Genomic DNA, 23,743 nt, shown 5'->3' on the forward strand with positions numbered 1-23,743 from the left:
AGAGGAAAACTTCGAGATAGGAGAGAATAAACGTAGGCGTCTTAGAAAGTGGGATTAAGGAGCATTCACTAGCACGTAAGCTTCATGAGTGCCAGAATGTTCGTCTTGTCTTTTTTGTTCACCGATGTATGCTCAGTGCCTCAAACACCGCCTGACACTTAGTGGACAGTAATAGAAATTAAGTTCAAAAGGCGTATTTTAGCCTTAGAAATATTTATACATATTTTAGAAGAGGATAAAAGGTGGTGTTTTACAAACGGTTAATATGGTAGCATTGTTATGTCTCTGTGGATTTTATTTGCTCAGTTTTTGCTGTATCTCAGTTCTATGAAGGTCCATTCTGAGGTCAGGAAAGAGATGTCAGAAAACTCCCACAAAACTATCTTTGTATAATTTAACAGATTAAATTAATAAATAACTTTATATTTTTGAATGTTTTCGGCAATCACAAAATTTATAGTGATATGCAAAAAGCTTCATCTATTATTGAAGGTCTTGAATTTCCAGGGCCTTGCCCGTCTCAGTGTGACCTTGGACTTAGAGTGGGTGGGGAAGTTCGGTGACCAGATGAGGGAGATGCCTGTGACTGATAAGAGTTCTGAAGCATTTTCAGTTAGCAAGTTTTCTTGATAATTAAAAGGACTTTATAGTAAGGACAAAGGACTTTATAATATTTTTAATAAGTTTCTGAAGTAATAATTTACATAAAGCAAAGTAGACTTGCCTCAGGTCAGTTTTTTTGGGAGTTAAACTTCTTCTTAGAGAATTTCCAGTATGATTTGTTTGAATCATATTGTTTGTTTGAAATACTCTTTTAGTGGGATGGAAATCCTATAAAACTGGATTGTGATGATCATTGTACAACTATAAATGTAATAGATTCATTGAGTAATAAAAAAATATTCTTTTAAATAATAGTAGTTGAATTTTTAATTTGGATTATGACCTTGCAAAAATTAGGAGAGAAAATTTAGAAGAAAAATTGATGAAAGTAATTTTATTATTCACAGGACTTTGCAAGAAGATAATCCAAGTGGAGTCATTCTTAGTACTGATGATTATTTTTACATAAATGGACAGTACCAGTTTGATGTAAAGTACTTAGGAGAAGCCCATGAATGGAACCAGAATCGTGGTAAGAATGCACATCAGATGCTGGGTAATATTAAGATCAATATAAAGAAAAAAATCCACTTAGTGTTTGTATTTTGAGGGACATACAGCTTTTAAAAAGTTGTAATTAACTTTAATTCTATATATAAAATTATAACTGTAACAATTCATGTTACATAATAAGAGGTGAAAGAGGTAGTCTTATAGGGTTGTTATGAGGATCGAGTTAATTTTTATACAATACTTAGAATATTGTGTGGCATGTTGAAGTTTTTAGTCTGGAGATCTTTTTTTTGTCTTTTTGGGGCCGCACTCACAGACGTATGGAGGTTCCCAGGCTACGAGTTGCATCCAAGCTATAGCTGCTGGCCTACACCATAGCCACAGCAACTCAGGATCTGAGCCATGTCTTGGACCTATACCACAGCTCATGGCAACGCCAGATCCTTAACCCACAGAGCGAGGGCAGGGATCTAACCCGTATCCTCATGGATGCTAGTCGGGTTTGTTAACCACTGAGCCACAATGGAAACTCCAGTCTGGAGATCTTGTCGGAAGTGAGTCAGATTTTCTATGTTGGTCTCCAGATAGCTCAGGGTGGTTATAGTTGTTTGGCATGCTCTGGTTCCTGATTCCTAAGATGGAATTTGCATTGTTAATCACTAGTCTTCCCTAGATTGGCTTAATTTTTATAGAGGATAGTATGAGAGTAAAAATGATTCTCCTCAAACTGAATCTTTAGGGAGATCATAGGTAATACCTTTATCAGTGCAACTCTCTATTCACTGAAGATGTTTTTATCCTGAAATACTTCATAATGGATAGTTAAGTTTTTTTTTTTTTTTAAAAAGAGCTTTATTTTATTTTATTTTATTTATTTATTTTTTTTGCAGACAAACCCTTCATTTTATTTATTTATTTATTATTATTATTATTTTTTTTTTATTATTTTCCCACTGTACAGCAAGGGGGTCAGGTCATCCTTAGATGTATACATTGCAGTTACAGTTTTTTCCCCCACCTATTATTATTATTATTATTTTTTTTTTTTTTCTTTTTAGTTTTTTTTTTTTAGTTTTTTTTTAGTTTAAGTTTTATATGGGAAGTTCTTACTAAGACCTATAGACAGTATTTTACTTAGCCTTTCTTTTATGATAAATACACGGTGAAGTCTGTTCCTTTTTTTTTTATTTTCATTTTTGGCTTTTTAGGGCCACATCTGCGCCATATGGAGGTTCCCAGGCTAGGGGTCGAATCAGACCCTTAGTGGTGTGTGCCAGCCTACACCACAGCCACAGCAATGCAGGATCCAAGCTGCGTCTGCGGCCTCCACCACAGCTCATGGCAACACCAGATCCTTAACCCACTGAGTGAGGCCAGGGATCAAACCTGCAACCTCATGGTTCCTAGTTGGATTTGTTTCCGCTGCACCATGACGGGAACTCCTGAAGTCTATTCTTGAGTTGTCATCTTTAGACATTACTAAATTGTTCATATTCTTTCTTGAATTAAATATTAAATTGAAAACTCAGAAGTATGAAAATTCTAAAACATGATTAAAAATAAAGGAAGCACATTCCCTGGTGGCCTAGTGGTTAAGGATCTGGCATTGTCACTGCTGTTGCATGGATTCTATCCCTGGTCTTGGAACTTCCACATGCTAAGGGTGTGGCCAAAAAAAAGAAAAAAGACAGTATGATGTGGTGAAGAGCAGTCCTGGATTTGCCAGTTACTAGCTGTGTGATCTTAGGTAAGTTATTTATACTCTCCAGGGCCCAATATCTTCATCTGTAACATGACTTCACAATACCAAACCCTCAGGATTCTTACAAAGGTTACATGAGAATGAAAAGTGCTTAGCACTATAGTTCAGCTTGCCCTTACTGTAGCAACATAATATGAAGGTAATTGGCAGAACTCTTTTTTTAAAAAAGCTTCATGGAGATATGAAGTTTTGAATAGATATGAATAGATAAATACTTTTTAGTGTATTCAATATAATAAGGCCATCATTATAATCAATTTTAGAACATTTTTATCACCCCCAAAAGACCCCATACCGTGAGCAGTCCCTCCTCATTTCTCAGCCACTCTCTCCCAGCCCCAGGCAGCCACTACTTAATGTCCTACTTCTATAGGTTTGTCTATTCTGGACATTTTAATATGTGGTCTTTTGTGAATTGCTTTCTTTCACTTAGCATGTTTTCAAGGTTCATCCATGTTGTAGAAAGTATCAGTGCTTTATTCCTTTGTATGGCAGAATAACATTCCCTTGTATGGGTATGTCACATTTTATTTAGTTGATGGACATTTGGGTTGTTTCCACTTTTTGGCTGTTATGAATAATATTGCTATGAGCATATCTGTCTGTGTTTTAACCTTTTTAGGAACTATCAAGCTATTTTCCAAAGCAACTGCACCATTTTACATTCTCAATAGCAGTTGTGAGGGTTTCAGCTTCTCTACATCATTACCAACACTGGTTATCATCTCTCCTTTTGATTATAGCTATTCTGGTGGTTGTGAAGTGGTATCTTGTTGTGGTTTTGATTTGCGTTTTCCTGATGCCTTTTTGTGTGCTGTTGGCTACTTGTTTATCTCCTTTGGACAGCTGTCTATTCGAATCTTTTGTCATTTTAAAATTAGATTATTTGTCTTTTTATTACTGAGTTGTAAGAGAGTACATAGAACTTTTAAAACTTTCAAATAATTTCTATGTAAGGCTTTTTTACTGTGGTTCATTATCACTTTCCCAAATGGTCTAATTCCTTGAGAAAAAAGGCAGTTTTATAAGAAAATCCCTTGCACAATGGCTTATAATGGTATATAATAATTTTTTCTTTATTTTAAATCATTAGATCTTGGTTTTTTGTGTGTATGTGTGTTTGTCTATATTTTGTTTGTTTTTAAAACTTTATTTTGGAATTATTTTATTTTATTATTTATTTTTTGTCTTTTTAAGGCTGCACCTGCAGCATATGGAAGTTCCCAGGCTAGGGGTTGAATTGGGGCTGCAGCTGCTGGCCTACACCACAGCCGCAGCAACACAGAATCCAAGCTGTGTCTGTGACCTACACGGCAGCTCACAGCAAAGCTGGATCTTTAACCCACTTTACAAGGCCAGGGATTGAACCCACATCCTCATGGATCCTAGTCAGGTTTGTAACTGCTGAGCCACAACGGGAACTCCTATTTTGGAATAATTTTAGATTTATGGGAAATCTATACACTTCATCCATTTGGCCCTAATGTTACCATCTCATGTGACTGTGGTACTCTGTCAAGACTAAGAAATTAAAATTGGTGCATTATTATTAACTGACTTCTAGACTCTATTTGGATTTTAGTTTTTCTTTTCTTTCTTTCTCTTTTTTTTTTTTTTTTTTTGTCTTTTGTCCTTTTAGGGCCGAACCCGCACCATATGGAGGTTCCCAGGCTAGAGGTCTAATTGGAGCTGTAGCCGCCAGCCTACGCCAGAGCCACAGCAACACAGGATCCGAGCCGCATCTGCAACCTACACCACAGCTCACGGCAACACAGGATCCTTATCCCACTGAGCAAGGCCAGGGATCGAACCCGCAACCTCGTGGTTCCTAGTCAGATTCGTTAACCACTGAGCCATGAAAGGACCTCCTTCATGTTACAGTTTTTAATGATAGCCTTTTCCGCCATTTATGCTGTTTATGCATGTAATAACATACACATAAAACTTAGATCAGACAGTTTTTATTTAATTTCTATGATTATAATTTTGGTATTTAGTATTTATTATTCAGCATTTCCCTATACTTTAATTTTTCATATACTCAAAAGTAATATGTAGTAGTTATGTAAAATTAGTACATATCTGATTTTCAGATTATGAAAAAAATATTAGAAATATCAAGATAATCCTTAATATTGTTATTAAAAGTGATTTGTCATTTTCTGTTTGTTTTACAGCAAAAGAAGCATTTGAGAAGAAGGTGTCACCTATAATAATAGATAATACAAACCTACAGGCATGGGAAATGAAGCCATATGTTGCTTTGGTTTGTACCATTAATTGTTATAAATCTATAATAGTGGGTTTGAAATTATTGGAGGATGTTAATTACATAAATGAGTCTCAGGCACACAGTCCTCAGGCTGTATGTAACTGAGCTTTCTCTAGTCTTTTGCAAAATAAGAAAAATGGGAATAATTTTTTCATAAAACTAAATTTATTCAGTTTTCACATTTTGAAATTAAAATTTTGAATTCTGAGGTTGTTTTTGTTTTTTGATGTCTTTTATGAAAAGGTAGTGGTGTTAAATTACAGGGGTTTTTTTTTGTTTTGTTTTTTTTTTTTTTTTTTGCTTTTTTTTAAGGCCGCACCCAAGCGAGGCATATGGACGTTCCCAGGCTAGGGGTAGAATCAGAGCTACAGCTGCTAGCCTGCACCACAGCCACAGCAGTGTGGGATCTGAGCCGTGCCAGCAGTCTATGCAGCAGCTCATGGCAATGCTGGATCCTTAACCCTCTGAGTGGGACCAGGGATCGAACCCAAGTCCTCATGGATACTAGTCGGGTTCGTTAACTGCTGAGCCACAACAGGAACTCCTAAATTATAATTTTATATTTGTGTATATTTGTATATATGTATGTGTGTGTGTACATACACACACACCTTTTTTTCTTATTGCTCTGATTTGGCAGAATTAAAATTTGGTGGTCCTTTATTAGTTCCCAAATTTATTTTGAAATTTCACTACTCTGAGAAAGTCAGAATTCTGTAAACTCAGCTATTTTCAGTTCTTCAAATTTGCTGGATTTCTTTTTTTGCCCAGCTTTGATGTCACCTTTTTCAGGAAGTTAACATTCATTGACTTATAAAAAAGCTGGATTGGGTACTCTCTGCTTTCATAGCAGCCTGCCTTCTGTCATAGCATTAAGCACACTGTTTTTAATCAATAGGCCATGGTTTGGCTACCTTTTTTTCTGCAGCACAGATAGTAAATATTGTAGGTTTTGCAGGCCACAGTCTCTGTTGCATATTCGTTTTTTAACAACCCTTTTGAAGATTTTAAAAAACCAAACGATACTACCTTAAGGCTGTACAGACACTGGCTGATGGGCTGAATTTGGCTCTAGGCCTTCTGTTTTTTTTTGAGGGTAGGATCATTGTTGTATTCATCATTGAATCTCCGGAGTATAGCATGCTTGGCATGTAGTAAATATATATTCATTGAATAAGTTGATGAATGAAGCTTTCGTGAGTGTGGGTATTGTTTATTTCCTCAAGATTAGCATGCATCTGGCACATTGAAGCTCAGTTTGTTTCTTTAGTTAGTGAACATTGTACTTGCTGTGTTATGTCCTTGACACATTCAGCTTATACCCTCCTTGCTGTGCCTAGTGCACTGGTACTGTTTTTAAGATATGATTCTTTGCCTTTCTGAAAAAATTATGTGTCCTTTGAAAGCAGTGAGATTTTACTTCTGTGCAGGGCAGTAGAGGGAACAAAGACTTGATTTTAGTGCATTGAGAGCTGAAATTCAGTTTGCTTTCTGGCTTTTGGAGTTCCTAATTTCTAGACTAATGTGTTTGCTACAGGGACATGCTTCCTCCTTAACCTTACTTGTCTCCTCCGTAGGTTTTTCTTAATTTCCTGCTGTCATCTCACAAAGCACAACATTTTATTTTCCTATGTAGAAACCAAGGAGTCCTTGAATGCTGTGTTCCTGATTTTCATTGAGGCTTCAGCCTTCTATAATGTTTTCCTTTTCCTTTTTTCTTCTATAATAATTGAAAATATAAAGCGTTTTTCCAGTATTGATTCCTTGGCTCTTCCCAACTCTGCTGAGAAGTATAAAGGACTCCTGGAGTTCCCATTGTGGCGCAGTGGTTAACGAATCCAACTAGGAACCATGAGGTTTCGGGTTCGATCCCTGGCCTTGCTCAGTGGGTTAACGATCTGGTGTTGCCGTGAGCTGTGGTGTAGGTTGCAGACGTGGCTTGGATCCTGCATTGCTGTGGCTCTGGCGTAGGCCAGCGGCTACAGCTCTGATTAGACCCCTAGCCTCGGAAGCGGCCCAAAGAAATAGCAAAAAAAAAGACAAAAAAAAAAAAAAAAAAAAAAAAAAAAAAAAAAAGAAGTATAAAGGACTCCTGCTTATCATAGATGTCAAATGTTTTCCTTCATAAAGATACAGGAATACAGGAGAGGAGTTCCCATCATAGCGCAGTAGAAACGAATCCAACTAGGAACCATGAAGTTTCAGGTTTGATCCCTGGCCTCACTCAGTGGGTTAAGGATCTGGCGTTGCCATGAGCTATGGTGTAGGTCGCAGATGCAGCTCGGATCCTGAGTTGCTGTGGCTGTGGTGTAGGCCAGCAGCTGTAGGTATGGTTTGACTCCACCATATGCTGCAGGTGTGGCCCTAAAAAGCAAAAAAAAAAAAAAAAAAAAAAGGGAATTACAGGAGAGAAGGAGGGTCACTTTTTGCTTCTTTTGTAAGATAAAGAAAGCTGTCAGGGAGTGGAAGAGATGGGAGATAATAGTCCATCATCTTGACTGTCATTTACAAATGTAGCTAAAGCAGTAAGCTGGAGATAAACAGGGAGCCGTCAAGTATGCTTGGTGGCAACTGGCAAAACGTACATGTATAACAGTGAACTGGCTATCTTAGTGTATATATTTTTTTACACTCTTGCATAAGTATTTATCAGTAGCATAAATTTCTGGAAGTTTGTTGCTGGATCAAAGAGATGGTGCACCTAGTCATCAAGATAAGATAATCTTTTAGGTTCTTTCAGTTTGAACATGGTGTGAATTTGGAAAGAAGCCTGTAACTTCATGGAAGTAATTATTTTAAAATGCGTTTGTCTTTTTTGTATGTAGTCTCAAAAACATAAATATAAAGTCCTTTTCCGGGAACCGGATACATGGTGGAAATTCAAACCAAAGGAACTTGCAAGGTAAAACTTGGAGCTTATCTAACGTGTTTTTAATTTTGTGAGAGTGATGGAAATTCCATGTAGATTTTTCCCCTAATAAATAATGAATGAAACAAAATGGATTAGATTGCAGCTTTGCCAACTTAAATTTTGTATTGCCTGTAGGTTTTCTTTTTCAGTTTGTGAAGAATTTGTCATCTTTTTGTTCCTGAGATTGAGTTAATTAACAGAAAAATCCCAATTGTCTTATATAGTCACTACCTCATTACTTATTAATAATATGATGTCAGTAGCTGAAACTAGAAGAGACTCTAGAGTTTGGCTTACCTGAACCATGGCTACTGCTGGAAGGAACAAATTGTTTTAGCTGCCTAGTGACTTGAAGGCTGGAAGGAATAGTGTGGCAAATGTTCAGCTGTCTAGGTTTTTCACTGCTAGCTCTGTTTTTCCCCCAAGGATAAAAATGTTACTCTGGACATGGACATAAAATGTGTTTTGTTTTGTGCTTTACTGTATTCTCTTAGAGAGAGCCCTAAATTAACTTCAGTCAGGATATTTTCTTTTTGGTAATTTAAACTAACTTCAGTACTTACTAAGAGGCAACCTAACTTCAGGATATTCACAGTGTTGTGAGCCATCACCGCTGTCTAATAAGTAAACATTCCATCATCTCAAAAAGAAACCCTGTATCTCCCAGTTCCTCTTTCCCCTTGGTAACCACAAATCTCCTTTTCTGTCTTTGTCAATTTGCCTGTTCTAGACATTGCATATAAATGGAATCATACAGTATGTGCACTTTTGTTTCTGGCATCTTTCACTTAGTATAATCTTTTAATGGTTCACCCATGTTGTGGTACATGTAGTACCTTCATTCTTTTTTTAATATCCTTGTGATACCTTACTAGTTTTGGTTTTCTGATATTTCATTCAAGATTTTTCACATCTGTATAAAAGAGTGAGATTGACTCACAGTATTTTCTTCTTTGCCCTGCCTCGCCTGGTTTTGGTATCATGGCTTCAGGTTCATAAAATTAGTTGGGAGGTATTTCTTCTTTTTCTCCTTTCTGAGTTTGTGAGTTTGACTGATGGAATTTGCTTATGAAACTGTCTGGATCCTGTGTTTTCTTTGTGAGAAGGTTCAACTAAAAGTTATCCATTACACCCAAAGTTTTCAAATTTATTAAAACATTTTATTAAGGTAGTTGTAGTATTATCTTACCTTTTATATCTCTCCTGCATCTATGCTTAAGTTTCTCTTTTCAGGCCTAATTTATGTGTATCTTTCTTTTTTTTGTGATTACTCTTATCAGAGATCAGATTTCTTATTGGCCTTTCAAATAAACATCTTTGCTTCATTGATCTTTCTGTAAGTTTATGTTTAATTCATTTCTGTTTCCCTTTTATTCTACTCTGATTTTTAAAAAATCTATTTTACTTTGTTTATTCTGTATTTTCAAAAGGCTTTACCTGAAAGTTTAGGTCATTTTCTAAAATGAACATTTATTACTATAAATTATGTTAAGTACTGTGTGTGCTGCTCCTAGAATTTTAATATATAATACCTTCCTTTTACCATTTATTGTCTAATTTGCATTATGATTACTTTTATTCTTTAACCCTTGGGTTACTTATAACTATATTTTAAATTTCTGAATAGATGGTTTTAAAATTTATCTTTTTAAAAAGTTGGTTATCAGCTTTACTACAGTAGGTAAGATTGTGCAGTTTGTGTGATACAGTTCTGATTTTTTTTTTCTTTTTCGGCTACATCCAACCTCCTACATATGGAGGTTCCTGGGCCAGGGATTGAATCTGAGCTGCAGCTGTGACCTAGGCAGCAATGCCAGATCCTTAACCCACTGCACCGGGCTGGGGATTGAACCAGTGCTTCTCTAGAGACAAAGCTGGATCCTGCACCACAGTGGAAACTTTCATTCTCTAATTTTATTTTATTTTTTAGCACCGCACCTGCAGAATGGGGAGGTTCCCATGCTAGAGGTTGAATTGGAGCTGCAGCTGCTGCCTAGGCCACAGCCATAGCAACTGGGGAACCAAGCTGTGTCTGTGACCTATGCTACAGCTCACGGCAATGCCGGATCCATAATCCACTGAACGGGGCCAGGGATCAGACCCGAGTCCTCATGGTTATTAGTTGGGTTTGTTACTGCTGAGCCACAATGGGGACTCCTCTGATATTTTTTTAAGATGGGTTTTACTAGTTCATTGTCAATTTTTTATAAATGTTCATATTTGCTTGATAAGAATATATAATGGTTATAGTGTATTAATGTGTTATTAAATCATACTTTTTAATTCTTTTGCTTACATCTATAATTTTACTTTTTAAAAAGTTTTGCTTGATGGATTAATTAAGAGAGGGATAAGAAAAGCTACTATGATCAAAAGAAAAAAAAAAGAAAAGCTCCTATGAGAGAGGTGTTGAAATCTCTCTATTATGTTTATTATGTCAGTTTTTCCTTAAAATTCTGCCTTTTTTTTTTTTTTTTTGGTCTTTTTAGGGCCACACCTGTAGCATGTGGAAGTTCCCAGGCTAGGGGGCTAATTGGAGCTGCAGCTGCCAGTCTACATCACAACCACAGCTCACAGCAACGCTGGATCCTTAACCCACTGATGGAGGCCGGGGATCAAACACATGTCCTCATGGATACTAGTTGGGTTCGTTACCACTGAGCCATGACGGGAACTCCAGTTCTGCCTATTTTTGCTTTAAATATACTGAGGATATTTTTTCAAGTGCATATAAGCTAAGATTTTTATATCAGTCTAATGGATCTTTTTATTCTTGTTTAGTAATTTTCTTTAATATTTTTGTTATAAAATCTAGCATCTAATGTTAATAGAACTGTACCATCTTCTTTTAGTTGGTATTTGAGTGTTATTTCTTTCCTTATACTTTTCCTTTCAGCCTTTTAGTATCTTTATGTTTAGAAGTATCTCTTGTAACCAGTATGGCTGGATTTTTAAAAATTCACTGTTGGAGTTCCTTGGTTGCTCAGCAGGTTGAGGATCCAGTGTTATCACCTCTGTGATGTGGGTTTGATCCCTGGCCTGGGAATTTTCGCATGCCATAGGCTTTTAACTGAGATGCTGTCTGGCTTTTAACTGTCTGGCTTTTAACTGAGATGCTTAGTTCTTTTACAGTCTGGCTGGCTTTTAACTGTCTGTCTGGCTTTTAACTGAGATGCTTAGTTCTTTTACAGTTATTTTGGTTATTCATATAATTCATATATTGTTTTTTATAGTTTCACTTCACTTTTAATTTATCTCACCTTTTCTGTGATTTTTTTTCTCCTATCACAGAAAATTATATATTTGATTTTTTTCTTCCTAGCATGCTTAATTTTGGATTTTTTTAATTGAATGCAAATTTTCTTACTCATTTTTTCCTTCCCTACTAATTTGGAAATTATATCTATACTACTGTTAGTCTTTCAGTAGTTACATTAAAGTTTTTATTATAAAGCTTTAAAGTTAAACCATTTTCTTAGCCTTCCTTCTCACAAATACAAAGACTTTCAACCATGTTAACCCTGATACTTACCTCCCTTCCAGTTTACATGCTGTCGTTCAGAATGTACAGTGTTTTTCACTCATGTAGTTTTTGCTTTGTGCTTAATTTTTCTTTAATTATAGGCCTTTTGTCTGAGAATTTCCTTCTGCCTGACATCCATCTTTTAGGATTTTCTTTACAGTGTAGGCCTGTTTCATGTCAAACTTTCTTTCTTTTTTTTTTTTTTAAATCTAAAAATCCTTTTATTGTCCTCATTCTCGTAAGGTACTTTTGCTGGGTGTATGTATGCTAGATTGACAGTTTCTGTTATTTATGATATCATTTAACTGTCTTCTGACTTCCATTATTATTGTTGCTAAGTCAGCTATAATTCTAAGGGTCTTTGTAGATTAGTTTTTAAAATTTCTAATTGCTTTCAATATATCTATCTTTGGGGAATGATGCTTCAGTACTGTTTTTAGTTGTGGATTTCTTATTGTTTGTCTTGTTTGGGATTTGTTGGACTTGTGAGATTAGGAGATTAATGTCTTTCATCAGTTCTGGAAAATTCTCAGTCATTTTTTTCTTTAAATTACTTCTTGTCCCATGTACTCTTTTTTTTTTTTCTCTCTTTCTGGGACTTGGATTAGATGTACACTTGACCTTTTTGCTTCATCCTCTATGTCTATGTCTCTTAACTTCTCTTTCATATTTTCTATCTCTTTGCTTCTCTGTGATCTGAAACCAGACAAGATTGAGGTATGTAATTATGAAAGCCAGATTTGTCCAGGTGGCAAAAGCTAATATTAGCCACAGGATCCAGACACTAAACTTTAGATCCAGCCTGAGATAAGAGAGTTGTAACTGAGATATTTTCATTAAGACAAGACCCTTGAGGGACTAAAGCATACTGTCTTGCCTCCTGGCAGATGTAAATGCAGCTGCTGTGTGAATGAAAGTACCCCCCATTGTAAGGCCTAAGTATTCCCATATATTAGATTCAACTAAAAATGAGCTCATAAACAAAACAAAGAAATAAGCTACCATGAGTAAAAGCACAAATATAACAGACTTCATATTTGGACATCCAGAGACATAAATTATTAGGAATTTTTTTTCTTTTCTTGAACTTAAAAGGTATTAAAATGTGTGTTTGCTTCAATTCACATGGGATCCAGTTTTATTGTAATAGGAGTGCCCTTTGGGAAGTCTAGTCTGCCATACTGGCTTAAGTGGCAACCTCTATGGTGGAAATTTTTTACTCATTAGTTAATAATTAAAGCCTTGACATGATGGTCATATTCTTATGAGACTGTTTTTTTGCAGAGCTTGAGAGTAACTTCTTTTACAATTATTAAGATCTGCTGGCTTTTTCCAAATTGATAAAGGATGTTTGAAAAAGATTGTATGGAATGATTAAGAAAATGGTAATTTAGGACATCCTAAACTAAAATGAAAATTAGAATCGAGTAGTTTATATTATGTTATAATAAACCAGTTGTGATATTTTTATGTATTAGAAACATTATCACTATTTTTCTTGATATTATATGAGCTGATTTTTTTAAAATTTAATTACTGATGTTCCTTCTGTCCTTTTTCCCTGGAATTTTTAGGCGTAATATTCATGGGGTAAGCAAAGAAAAAATAACAAGAATGTTGGAACACTACCAACGTTTTGTTTCAGTGCCAATAATCATGAGTTCTTCAGTTCCAGAGAAAATTGAACGTATTGAGTTGTGTGCATATTCTTGTGAAGACAGAAGTACTAGGTAGGTTAAAGGCTCTGTGTACAAAAATACAATTTAAACTTAAGATATGATAATTTAGGGAGTTCCCATTATGGCTTGATGGGTTATGAAACCTAGTATCCAAGAGGATTCAGGTTCGATCCCTGGCCTCACTCAGTGGGTTAAGGATCCTGCGTTGCCGCCAGCTATGGTGAAGATCACAGATGTGGCTACGGTCTAGTGTTGCTGTAGCTGTGGTGTAGGCTGGTGGCTGCAGCTCTGATCAACCCCTAGCCTGGGAACTTCCATATGCTGCAGGTGTGGCTCTATAAAGAAGAAAAGAACCCGATTAGAAAAAATGTGATTTTTGGAACCTGTGAAATCACTGCCTACAGTTTTAAAAATAAGGTAGAGGTTTGTTTTTTGTAGAGTTTAGATATAGTCTTACCTGAAGCAGGATATATGTTGTTAGCAAGAGAAGTAGAAGTTTACATGAATGATGACATACATGGAAGTTTCACTGTCCTCTGGTTTACACAGGTCCATGTTTCTACTATGAATACTCCTGCCTTCTTTTTTAGCTTGCTGATGTTCCAGTGTTTATCTGTTACTTTATCGCCCCTCTATTATTATTTTGTGTATAGTCACATGACTTCTTAATTTTTTTAGATATTAATAAAAAATACTCTTAAGGGCTAGTTTGGTAAAAATTAATTATTCATGGTATACTTTTACTATGTAATACAAGTCATAGCCTTTTGAAAGTTTGCAATCCAGGGTAGTGCTGATTCTGTTAAAAACACCGAATAAATAAGTGAGTAAAGAGCCTTAAATATATATAGTGGTGTGGATTGCTCGCATTTTTTAATGGTAAGGGGTTGGGAAAAGAAAATGCATAAATGTTCTTTTATTGAGGGCAGTGTTACATAGTGGTTAAGTTTATAGACTCCTGAGCTGTATTTCCTGGATTCAAATCTCAAAACTTTGTAATCTTTGACAAATTCTAAAATATCTCTATACTTCAGCCCCTCATTTGCAAAATGGCAATAAAAATAATAACACTGCTTATAAGGCTCTCATAAGGATTATGAATTAATACCTATAAAGGATTTACAATAGCATCCAGCATATAGAAAACTGAATGTTAGGTGTGATTTCACTTTGAAAGGCTCTGTGAGAGAGTTGGGACTTTGAGGGCTCCTGCAGTAAAGAAAGGAAGATGAGTTGACGAATGAGGAAAGTGTACTGGCGTTGAAAGTGTAATTCGGCAAAAGTGCTCTGAATCTGAGATAACATCAAGGATGGTTTTAAAAAATTTAGCAAGTGACATCTCAAATGAGAGCTCTCTTCCCTTTCTCTCATTTAACTTAATTTTGTGAATCATGTTGGTTGACTCCTCGTGACTGTATAAATCAATCTTAAGCATTTTCCTCTGTAGCAAATGACAGGTGGTATAGAGGCAGACCTTGTTTCACATATATTAAGCTTAAACAGGTTGGGAAAAAGCCAAGGAGGTGTCCTCTGCTGGGAACAAATTTAGAACCTTGACTTTAATATTTAATGCATATAAACACCTTAACTGAAATTGTGATGTTAATTATTCAATTCCAGAAAAGTTTGAGTGCCTCTTATATGCCAAGCATTGTGCTAGGTGTTAAGATTACAATAAGGGATCTGTTCCTAGTGTATTAGGGAAAGAGCAAGATTAAGTGTCTTGTCTTTCAGTTAAGTGATTCTTTAATTTAAATCATAATATTAATGGCAGCATTAAGAGACTTCATTATAATACTTTAAAAAAAATCTTACAGCCCAAGAGACAATGAAGATATTACTTCTGAAAAAGAAGAAAATGTTTTATCCTCATCTTTGAAGCATCTAGAGCTAACTGAAGAGAAGAAACTTGATGTGACCAAAGAAACTGTGTTACCTGAGAATGTTCCGTGTCTCCCTAATGCAGATTTAAACAAAGGAAGAAAAGAAATAAGTGGTGTGAATCCTAACATTCAGAGTGCCTTCATTCAGGAAGCTCTAGACATGTACTTTTCTGATTCTGAAGGCAAAGTACGAGTAGCAGACAAAAGTGAAAGAGAAGAACCCGTAGAAATGCCTTCGGAAAAAGAGTGTGGTAAAACCAATGCAGATAGGTCTGTAGAGAGCGTGTCACCGACTCTTTGCTCTGGTGAAAGTAATCAAGATGACTGTGGTCTTTCAAGTACTGTGCCACTTCAAAATGAAAAATCTTCATCTGGTGAAATACTGGAAGAAAGAGCAGCAGTAAAGAAAAAAGCCTTTGGAAAGCAAAAAAGCAAATCACCTCTGGAAAAGCTCCCAAAACATGAGCTCTCTTTTGTTGGTGACTGGCCAGTTGATAAGACTATTGGTCAGAGGACGAAAAGGAACCGAAAAACTGAGAAAGCTTCATGTGTACAAGGTGACAAAAAGTATAATCGCCCTCAGTCACATAAAATATCAGATCATAGTTCATCTGTGAGTATAGATTGTATTCAACCACAGGCATCTCCACATGAAAACGTAGAGAGTGACAAGTCACAGTGTGACGATGCTTTGGAATCTTTCAATAGCTGTAAATATGATACTTATAAAAATACGGAAAAAGACTCCTTCAACATTGTGGGCGACTGGCCTTCACCTGATTCTTTAGCTCAGAGAGAGCACAGATCAAGAATGCCAAAGGCTGACCTAAATGAACCCAACCTAGAATTCGGCACTAACAACAGTATGAGTGAAGTATCCTTATACACAGCACACGAGGCCTGTTGGGGCACAAACCCTGAAGAACTAAAAACGTTGGGTAGTTCTACTCAAGGCAGGTCTGAAATGCTGCCCAGTGAGATGACCGGTGATACTAAGACTTGTCCCGGTAAAAAGATTCAAAGGCAACACACATTGTCTCTTGCCTTTACCAATAGTGTGCCAGCTCTTCTTGGAGGAATTGGCCCTCACACTTTAGCTGAAGTTCCAGAAGAAAAGCCTAAAGTCCCTGGAATAGAAGTAGGCATGTGGACCCAGACCGAACCGCAGGATTTTGCTCTCTTATGGAAATTAGAAAAGAATAAAATTAATGTTTCAGATTCTCTGAGGGTACTAACAGGAAGATTAGATGGATTTAAACCGAAAATTTTCAATATTAACACAAAATTAGATGTTCAAGAAACAATTCCATACAGGGTAATGTATGACAAAAGCACATATGTTGAAGAAAGTGAGCTTACTAGTGCTGATGAATCTGAAAATCTTAACATTCTTTGTAAACTATTTGGATCCTTTTCATTAGAAGCCCTAAAAGACTTATATGAGAGGTGTAACAAAGATATTATTTGGGCCACAAGCCTTTTACTGGATTCTGAAACTAAATTATGTGAGGATACTGAATTTGAGAATATCAAAAAATCATATGATGAGGCACAAATTGGGCCATTTTCTCTGGGACTGAATTTGAAGGAAATTATCAGCCAAAGAGGAAGCTTCGAGGATTCGAATTCTTCTGTGCCAGAATTTAGCCATGGAATTGGTATCAGTAACACCAGTGTACAGTCTGCCTGTAATTTAGAAAAGGAAAACTTAGAGCAGGGAGAGATAAATGTGATAAGTACTGAAAAGCCTGGATTACTAACAAGTATATTTCCTAACATAGATCGAAAGAATAGAAATGAAGTACTTCCTACTAATCAGGCAGAACTTTCAGGTTTATGTAACGTTAAGCAGTTTTTTCCAGCTACTCTGAAAGCTACTGCCACTAAAAATGTGAGTGAAATGGAGAAGAATCCTGAAGGCACAGAGATTGGAGACAGTATACACTCGTCTTCGAATTTGTCTGATATTTTAAACTCTGTGTCGAGCACTTCAAATCTTGAATTACAGGAAGAACCTTATTTTAGTGACTCTTCTGAAATAAATAAAACTGAAAATCTTCCAAAAGATTATGTGAAATTTCCAAACACAGAAGACTGTATCAATGAAGAGGAACAGGAAATGGAAAAAATTCTCATGGCCGGGAGTACTTTGTCAGCTGGACTTACTGAAGAAGATCAGACCGAGACGTTGAATCCCACGCCAGTGACGGCCAAATCTCTGACCATAGATTGTCTGGAATTGGCATTACCCCCTGAACTGGCTTTTCAGCTTAATGAATTATTTGGCCCTGTTGGTATTGATTCAGGTAAAGAAAAAGTAAATTACCTATGTGTGTGTTTTTGTGTGAATAGAATAGAGAGTTCTAGTTCAATTTTACAACTATTTCATATGTTCACTGAAACATAAAAGCAAGTTGTGTTGCCCACCTTGTTTTTGATACAGGGTGTCTGTGGAAGATTTTTAAGTAGCTAATTTGAAGAAGTAGAGAGAGTATTTATATGGAGTTTGTATTCATCCCATGCATATATTGAAGTTTTTTCTGATATTTACCTCATGCTTATTTGCATAAGCACATCTTTTTGCATCCTTTGGTGCTACTCTAGGTACGTTTAAGGCAAGATAATTTCTTAGAACATACTTACTGAAAAGTCTTGACTAATGGAAATGAATAAATTAAATATGTTTAGTCTAATGGACATGGTGACTTAAATATGTGAAGCACTGTATAAGTGCACCTGCCAAGACGTGTGAAAACAATGACGTGTTACATAGAAATATTCCAAGAGATTTAGAACTAGAAACATAGGTTATTAATTAAAAATACAGATTAGTTTTATGATGCATAAGGTAATTGAGTATATTTTCTGCCAATGCATAATGAGTAATGATCATATTTTCTTTTCTTTTTCCCCCCATCACAAGGGTCCTTAACAGTTGAGGATTGTGTGGTTCATATAGATCTGAATCTGGCTAAAGTGATTCATGAGAAATGGAAAGAATCTGTAATGGTTGGTAGGCTTCTTTTTATAAAGAGCTCCGTTTCCTTTTGTGTCCATTTTGTCTTCTAAAGTCTGTTCTGTTCTATAAAAGATTCTATTGAATTTTGACTTTGAGAGAGAATGAATTTTACCAGTTAACAGATTACTGATTTTTTTGGTCTTTTTCCAGTATTTTAGATTATTTCCAGACTGGCCAAATTATGTAATTCATGATGGAGCTCAATATGATTGTTAAATTTTTTTTTTTTTTAGGGAAAAATTGTAAATAGTTTTTTACTCCCTAAAGATTTGCAATACTAATTAAGTTTCATAAACAGTTGTTTAAAAAAAAAAAGCACAAGAGCTCTACAAGGAAAAAACAGATGAAATCATACCATATAACTGTATTTATCTAGTTTTATTAGATTTAGCAAGGTCGATTGATAGTTTTACAAGGGAAATGATTACTAGAGACAATATATGCTTGTTTCTAATGCACCCTCCTTTGCCAATCCTCTTTGGCCTTTGCATTTAGGAGCGACAAAGACAAGAAGAGGTATCCTGTGGCAAGTTAATGCAAGGTAAAGCACATATTTTTACTTCCAGTGTTCTTGTCTTGATGTTGAAACTTGATGTGTGTGTGTGTATGAATTTTAGCTCATTGTAAATACACTTCCACAAAATATGTTACCCAAGAATTTTGATTTGTAAATAAATGTTGAGAAATTAACATTTAATATCATTATAAAATAACACTTAAAGAAGAAAAAAAGCCCCTCTAATATTATTTAACTTTCAAGTCACACCTAACCACAAAAAAAAAGAAAAAAACTTTTCAGGAGTGCTGTGGAGCACTTAAGGTGGGCTCTGATGCATATGGTCAGGGTGTTTCCTGTTGCTGATTTTGCTCTGAATGAAAGAAAACTGTTCTGGTTGGAGAGCAATAAAATGTTCACGTGTTTGAGAGCATGACTGAAATATTACTTGGTTATTCAAAATCTTTACTGATGTTAATACTATTAGAGCACAAAAGTCAGCCTGCTTTTTTTGGGTTCATCTGCCGAATTGGAAATCTTTTATTCTAGAAGATTTCTTAGACAGCATTGTCCTAGGAGATTAGTGCAGGGTGGCAGACCTGTTGTAGGGTTCTCCTTCTGTTCATGAGTTTCTCCAGATGCCTCTCTTGTGCACTCCGTATTAGGACTCCAGGTTGGAGATTGTTACAGTGCAGTTTCTTCACTTTTGTTCATACCCATTTTGTAGCTTTAAGAGCTAAATCTGTTGGAGAGCCAGAGGTGCCCAGAGAGTATCAAGTAATTCAGATGTCAGTGTCTGCTATTTCTTCACTCTCCAGGAAAGCAAAGGAGTATATCAGAATGTGTTGCTATCTCTTAGAAAAGCTAAAATACTGTATATACATTGTCTTGTTATAATGAACATCTTAGCTTTTTTTTTTTTTTTTTTGTCTTTTTGCCATTTCTTGGGCCGCTTGGCATATGGAGGTTCCCAGGCTAGGGGTCCAATCGGAGCTGTAGCCACCGGCCTACGCCACAGCCACAGCAACGCGGGATCCGAGCCGCATCTGCAACCTACGCCACAGCTTACAGCAACGCCGGATCATTAACCCACTGAGCAAGGGCAGGGACCGAACCCGCAACCTCATGGTTCCTAGTCGGGTTCGTTAACCACTGCGCCACGAAGGGAACTCCTAATAAAACATCTTAGAATGTTCAGTTCCTTCCTTATGCTGAATGTCATTTGTTCAGTATTTATGGAGTGCCTTTCGTGGGTTACAGCTTTGTGAAAATATTCATCCTTTCAGTTGTTGGAGTGGCCAGGCAGAGCTGACCAAAGCTGCTCTAGCTGGTCACTTCTGGTTGGCTGCAACTTCCTCTGTTCACCAGTGTATGTGTACACTGTTTTCACTATGTTGATGTGATACGAAAAAGAGTGGGAAGCATTACATTGATTTACAGTGATAGCCATGGCATTGGTCATTTGAAATATTTCTATATTTATGCGTATTTCTTGCTTGCGATTATGTGAAGATGTATTTTGAAACTTTCAAGTTGTATTATAATCTATAAGTAAAAAAATCATGTTTTCTGGGTCTCTCTGAGGTAAGATAGATGGAACAGAATGAATAGTGCCTAATTTGTGCATTTATTGTGGATGATCTGATACTATTGATCTTGTTTTTGTAGATCCTTCCCTGGTTGGGCATGTTGGTCTTGACAGTCCAGAACAAAAATCATCTCAGAGAACAGGCAAAAAATTATTGAAGACTTTAGCAGCACCTGAAATGATACCCTTATTGGATCATTGGAACACTCAAACTAAAAAAGTATCACTCAGAGAAATAATGTCAGAAGAAATTGCCTTACAGGAAAAGCATGATTTGGTATAAGTATAAATATTAAGCCTTTATCACTGACTCTAGTTTGAGTGTATGTGTATTTTGTGGTTTTCATTTGATTCTGCTTTTCCTAGTCTGGAATCTATATTTTAACCTGATTGAAGTTAATGTTAAAATTGAAAAAATACTTTAAATATAGTTTGAAGTTGGAGGTTTTTGCTTCTGGGAAAATTGGTTGATATTCTATAACAGTAAACCAATTTATGTTAAGTCTGTTGCTTTAGATTTAATTTTGCAGGTGCATATTTCTTTGTCTTTTAGCGTTTACTTCAGTAATTTTTTAATTCTAGAAAAACATGAAAAAGAAATATTTCATTTGAAGATAATTTCATTCATAAGTTAGTAATAAGAAAAGGCTGTCTTGTTATTAAAGAAGTATCTGTCTTTGAAACAATTTTTTAGAGAATTAAAAAATTGTGTTCAGATAACTTTAAAGTTAACCTAAACTTTTAAGTTTTAACTTAAATGTTAAATTCTGTATAACTTTTCAATTAAACAAGTTCAAACAGAACCTTCACTTTACTTTGAACTGCATTTTTGTTCTTTATTTAGCATTATCTAATTATATGAAACCATAAGAGAATTTGGTTTCCTTTGCATTTCTTTTTCTTAATCTTTTTTGGAATTCTGAAAATTAGTATTAGAGAATTCCAAAATCAAAAGGAAAATGACCTTAGAGGTTATTTAGTCCAGTTCTCAAGGGGCAAAAATTCTTAGTTGCTGATCTTAAAACATTTTAACCTCTTTTTTACTAATTTGACTGCTCAAAGGCTCAAAGGGTGACCTTTATATTGGCTGAAATACAGAGAATTGGTGCATAGGAAGAAGAATACCTCCACCTTCATATTTATTTTGTAGGTTATCTTGTTAATGTGGAAATATACTACCATTACCTCTTTGCATGTTTATGTAATTCAAAGGACAATCCCTGCAGTAGGGCCTTATAATTTAGTATTATTTCAGATATTCTGTTCAATTTACATATGTAGTAAATTGAGGAAATGGATTTTCTTAAAAAATAGGAAAAGCCTAGAGTTTATGCTCAAATGGTGTGACATTTTTGTTGAAATGCCATTTTCCACTACTAAAACTTACCTTTATGGTTCTAACCTGCCTTTTTAATCTTAGTATAGTAATGAACAAATAAATGTCTTTGATTTCCCAACCTAATTTTTTTTTCTATTAGTGATCTTTGCTTATCTTTCTGTGGGTTTGGTAATAGAAGGTGTACTCTTTTGATCTTAAGGATGTTTCCCCTGAGGTAGATCCTCAGTAAGAGAATTTCAGGGGAAACTTCTTAGAGAATTTCCCAAAGGAGAAATGCATTTTAAATTCTTTTAAAGCAAAGAGTACAAAATAAACATTAGGCATTATGTATGAATAAGATAATTGTTTATAGGATGATTACAGTTATGAGTTTTCAGTTTATTGGTGAAACCTTTGCAGTCTAGAAACTTTGTGACCTGGCAGATGCTAGTAAATCTGATCAATGAATTTTTTAGTAAGTTTGGATTATAATGTGTGTCATAAATAAGATGTGAAATATTTAAAATTTTTGAGGTGGCTTATTTCCATCACTCTTATGATATGTGATGTGTTTAGCTTTACCAGTTATTTTTACTGGTTAGAGTGTCACCTGCTGTGGTTCTTCTTTTATTATTGTTTGGTATTATGAATTGCCAAAATATAATAGAATTCAAAACCAATAACTATTCCAGGATTGCCCTAAATTATTGTAATTTTTATATTTTCAGAGATACCTTTGAAGTTTTATAGTAAGTTATATTTTAGACATTAGGATTTTTTGAAGTAAACCAAAATATTACATAGTTAAATGATAACATCAATAATTTGTCTTAAAGTTAGAAATCACTTTAAGAATGATTACTATAATCTTCAGAATGAAAACAGCACATTTTAGGAAAGCTCTTTCGGTTTGGCGATTTAAACAGTCCAAATATGACTTTGAAAAAATAGCATTTAGTAGTAATTCTCATAGTTACTTTGGAGTAAATATGTTTGTGAAGTTTTTTTGTAATGTGAATTTTAAGACTTTCAACCTGAATTTGCAACTTATTTGTACATTGTAGTTTCTGCTCATTGAGGAGAATATGTTTTTGAGGACGTTGTTCACAGCATCACACAGTGTCCCTTTTATGAGGACCCATGGGAGAAATTTCTCTCAGGTCTCAGTACCAGAAAAAGCTGTACTTCTCCTGAGCAACTGGTTTGTTTTCATTTTATGGACACTGAGAATCTTTGTTTCCCCCTTTGCTTTGGCCAGTAAGAAGCTCAGAGCTGAATTTGTGGCCCACCTTTAGCAATTGTACAGGATTTTGTGGCATGCATTGATATACTAATTTTACTTGCTAGCTTTATCCTATATTCTTATCTTAATTTTCTCTACTCTCTGACTTCTTCATTTATTTATATCCTGTTTATATGTATGTATATATCTTCATCCTTTTTTATATAGTAAGATGGAATGTGTTGGGTGTGTATATATGAGAGTATATATACACATGTATACATACATATGTTTATGTATGATTGTGTGTGTATGTTTATTAATAAGCAGCTTCGAATATTTAGCAAAAATGGGATATAAATAAATAGTGCAAGAATACTTATATTACTAATTTCAGCCTTTACTCAGTGAAGAAAGTCCGTGATTGCTTTTAAATTGTTACTCTTTTTGCAATAAAATAACCATGCTTTTGGGTCAGCATAACTAGTACTGTAAATTCCATCTTAAGAATGATTTTTGTCTTTTTTGTTTGTTTGTTTTAGAAAAGGGAGACACTTATGTTTGAAAAAGATTGTGCCACTAAGCTAAAGGAGAAGCAGCTCTTTAAGATATTTCCAGCCATTAACCAAAATTTTCTGGTGGACATTTTCAAGGACCACAAGTGAGTGCTAGAGGATTGTCTGTAGTTTCTATTGAGATGTCATTGAAACCACACATCATACATTTTATTTTATTTATTTATTTATTTTTATATTAGTTATCATTTTTTTTTTTTTATTATTTTCCCACTGTACAGCAAGGGGGTCAGGTCATCCTTAGATGTATACATTGCAGTTACAGTTTTTTCCCCCAATTTTAATCTCTTATTTTTAATTTTCTGGTAAGAAAAATAGTATAGGTATATTATAAACTATTTAAATGCAGTAATGTAGCAAGTGAAAAGTTTCTGTCAAT

The 23,743-nt window shown here is 35.2% G+C and overlaps 1 protein-coding gene across 10 annotated transcripts in view; it reads left to right on the forward strand.

Moving 5' to 3' along the window:
- N4BP2 (NEDD4 binding protein 2) overlaps positions 1-23,743 on the forward strand; it is a 78,743-nt gene that overhangs the window by 31,340 nt on the left and 23,660 nt on the right. For 7 of the 10 annotated variants that reach the window (XM_084971766.1, XM_084971770.1, XM_084971771.1 and 4 more), the window contains 9 exons: positions 1,011-1,135; positions 5,056-5,144; positions 7,976-8,052; positions 13,159-13,314; positions 15,081-17,452; positions 18,070-18,155; positions 18,661-18,706; positions 20,330-20,526; positions 23,332-23,450. In XM_084971766.1, coding sequence (XP_084827892.1) covers positions 1,011-1,135; positions 5,056-5,144; positions 7,976-8,052; positions 13,159-13,314; positions 15,081-17,452; positions 18,070-18,155; positions 18,661-18,706; positions 20,330-20,526; positions 23,332-23,450 — 3,267 coding nt within the window. Of the gene's footprint in view, positions 1-1,010; positions 1,136-5,055; positions 5,145-7,975; positions 8,053-13,158; positions 13,315-15,080; positions 17,453-18,069; positions 18,156-18,660; positions 18,707-20,329; positions 20,527-22,631; positions 22,769-23,331; positions 23,451-23,743 lie in introns of all 10 variants that reach the window. The other 3 variants (XR_014812336.1, XM_084971773.1, XM_084971772.1) reach the window with 3 other exon arrangements.

This window comes from Sus scrofa, chromosome 8 (genome assembly GCF_054392235.1).
Source record: "Sus scrofa isolate SSC_HxYL_T2T_F1_AM1 chromosome 8, Sscrofa_HxYL_maternal_Yorkshire_Landrace_v2.0, whole genome shotgun sequence".
Lineage (NCBI taxonomy): Eukaryota > Metazoa > Chordata > Mammalia > Artiodactyla > Suidae > Sus > Sus scrofa.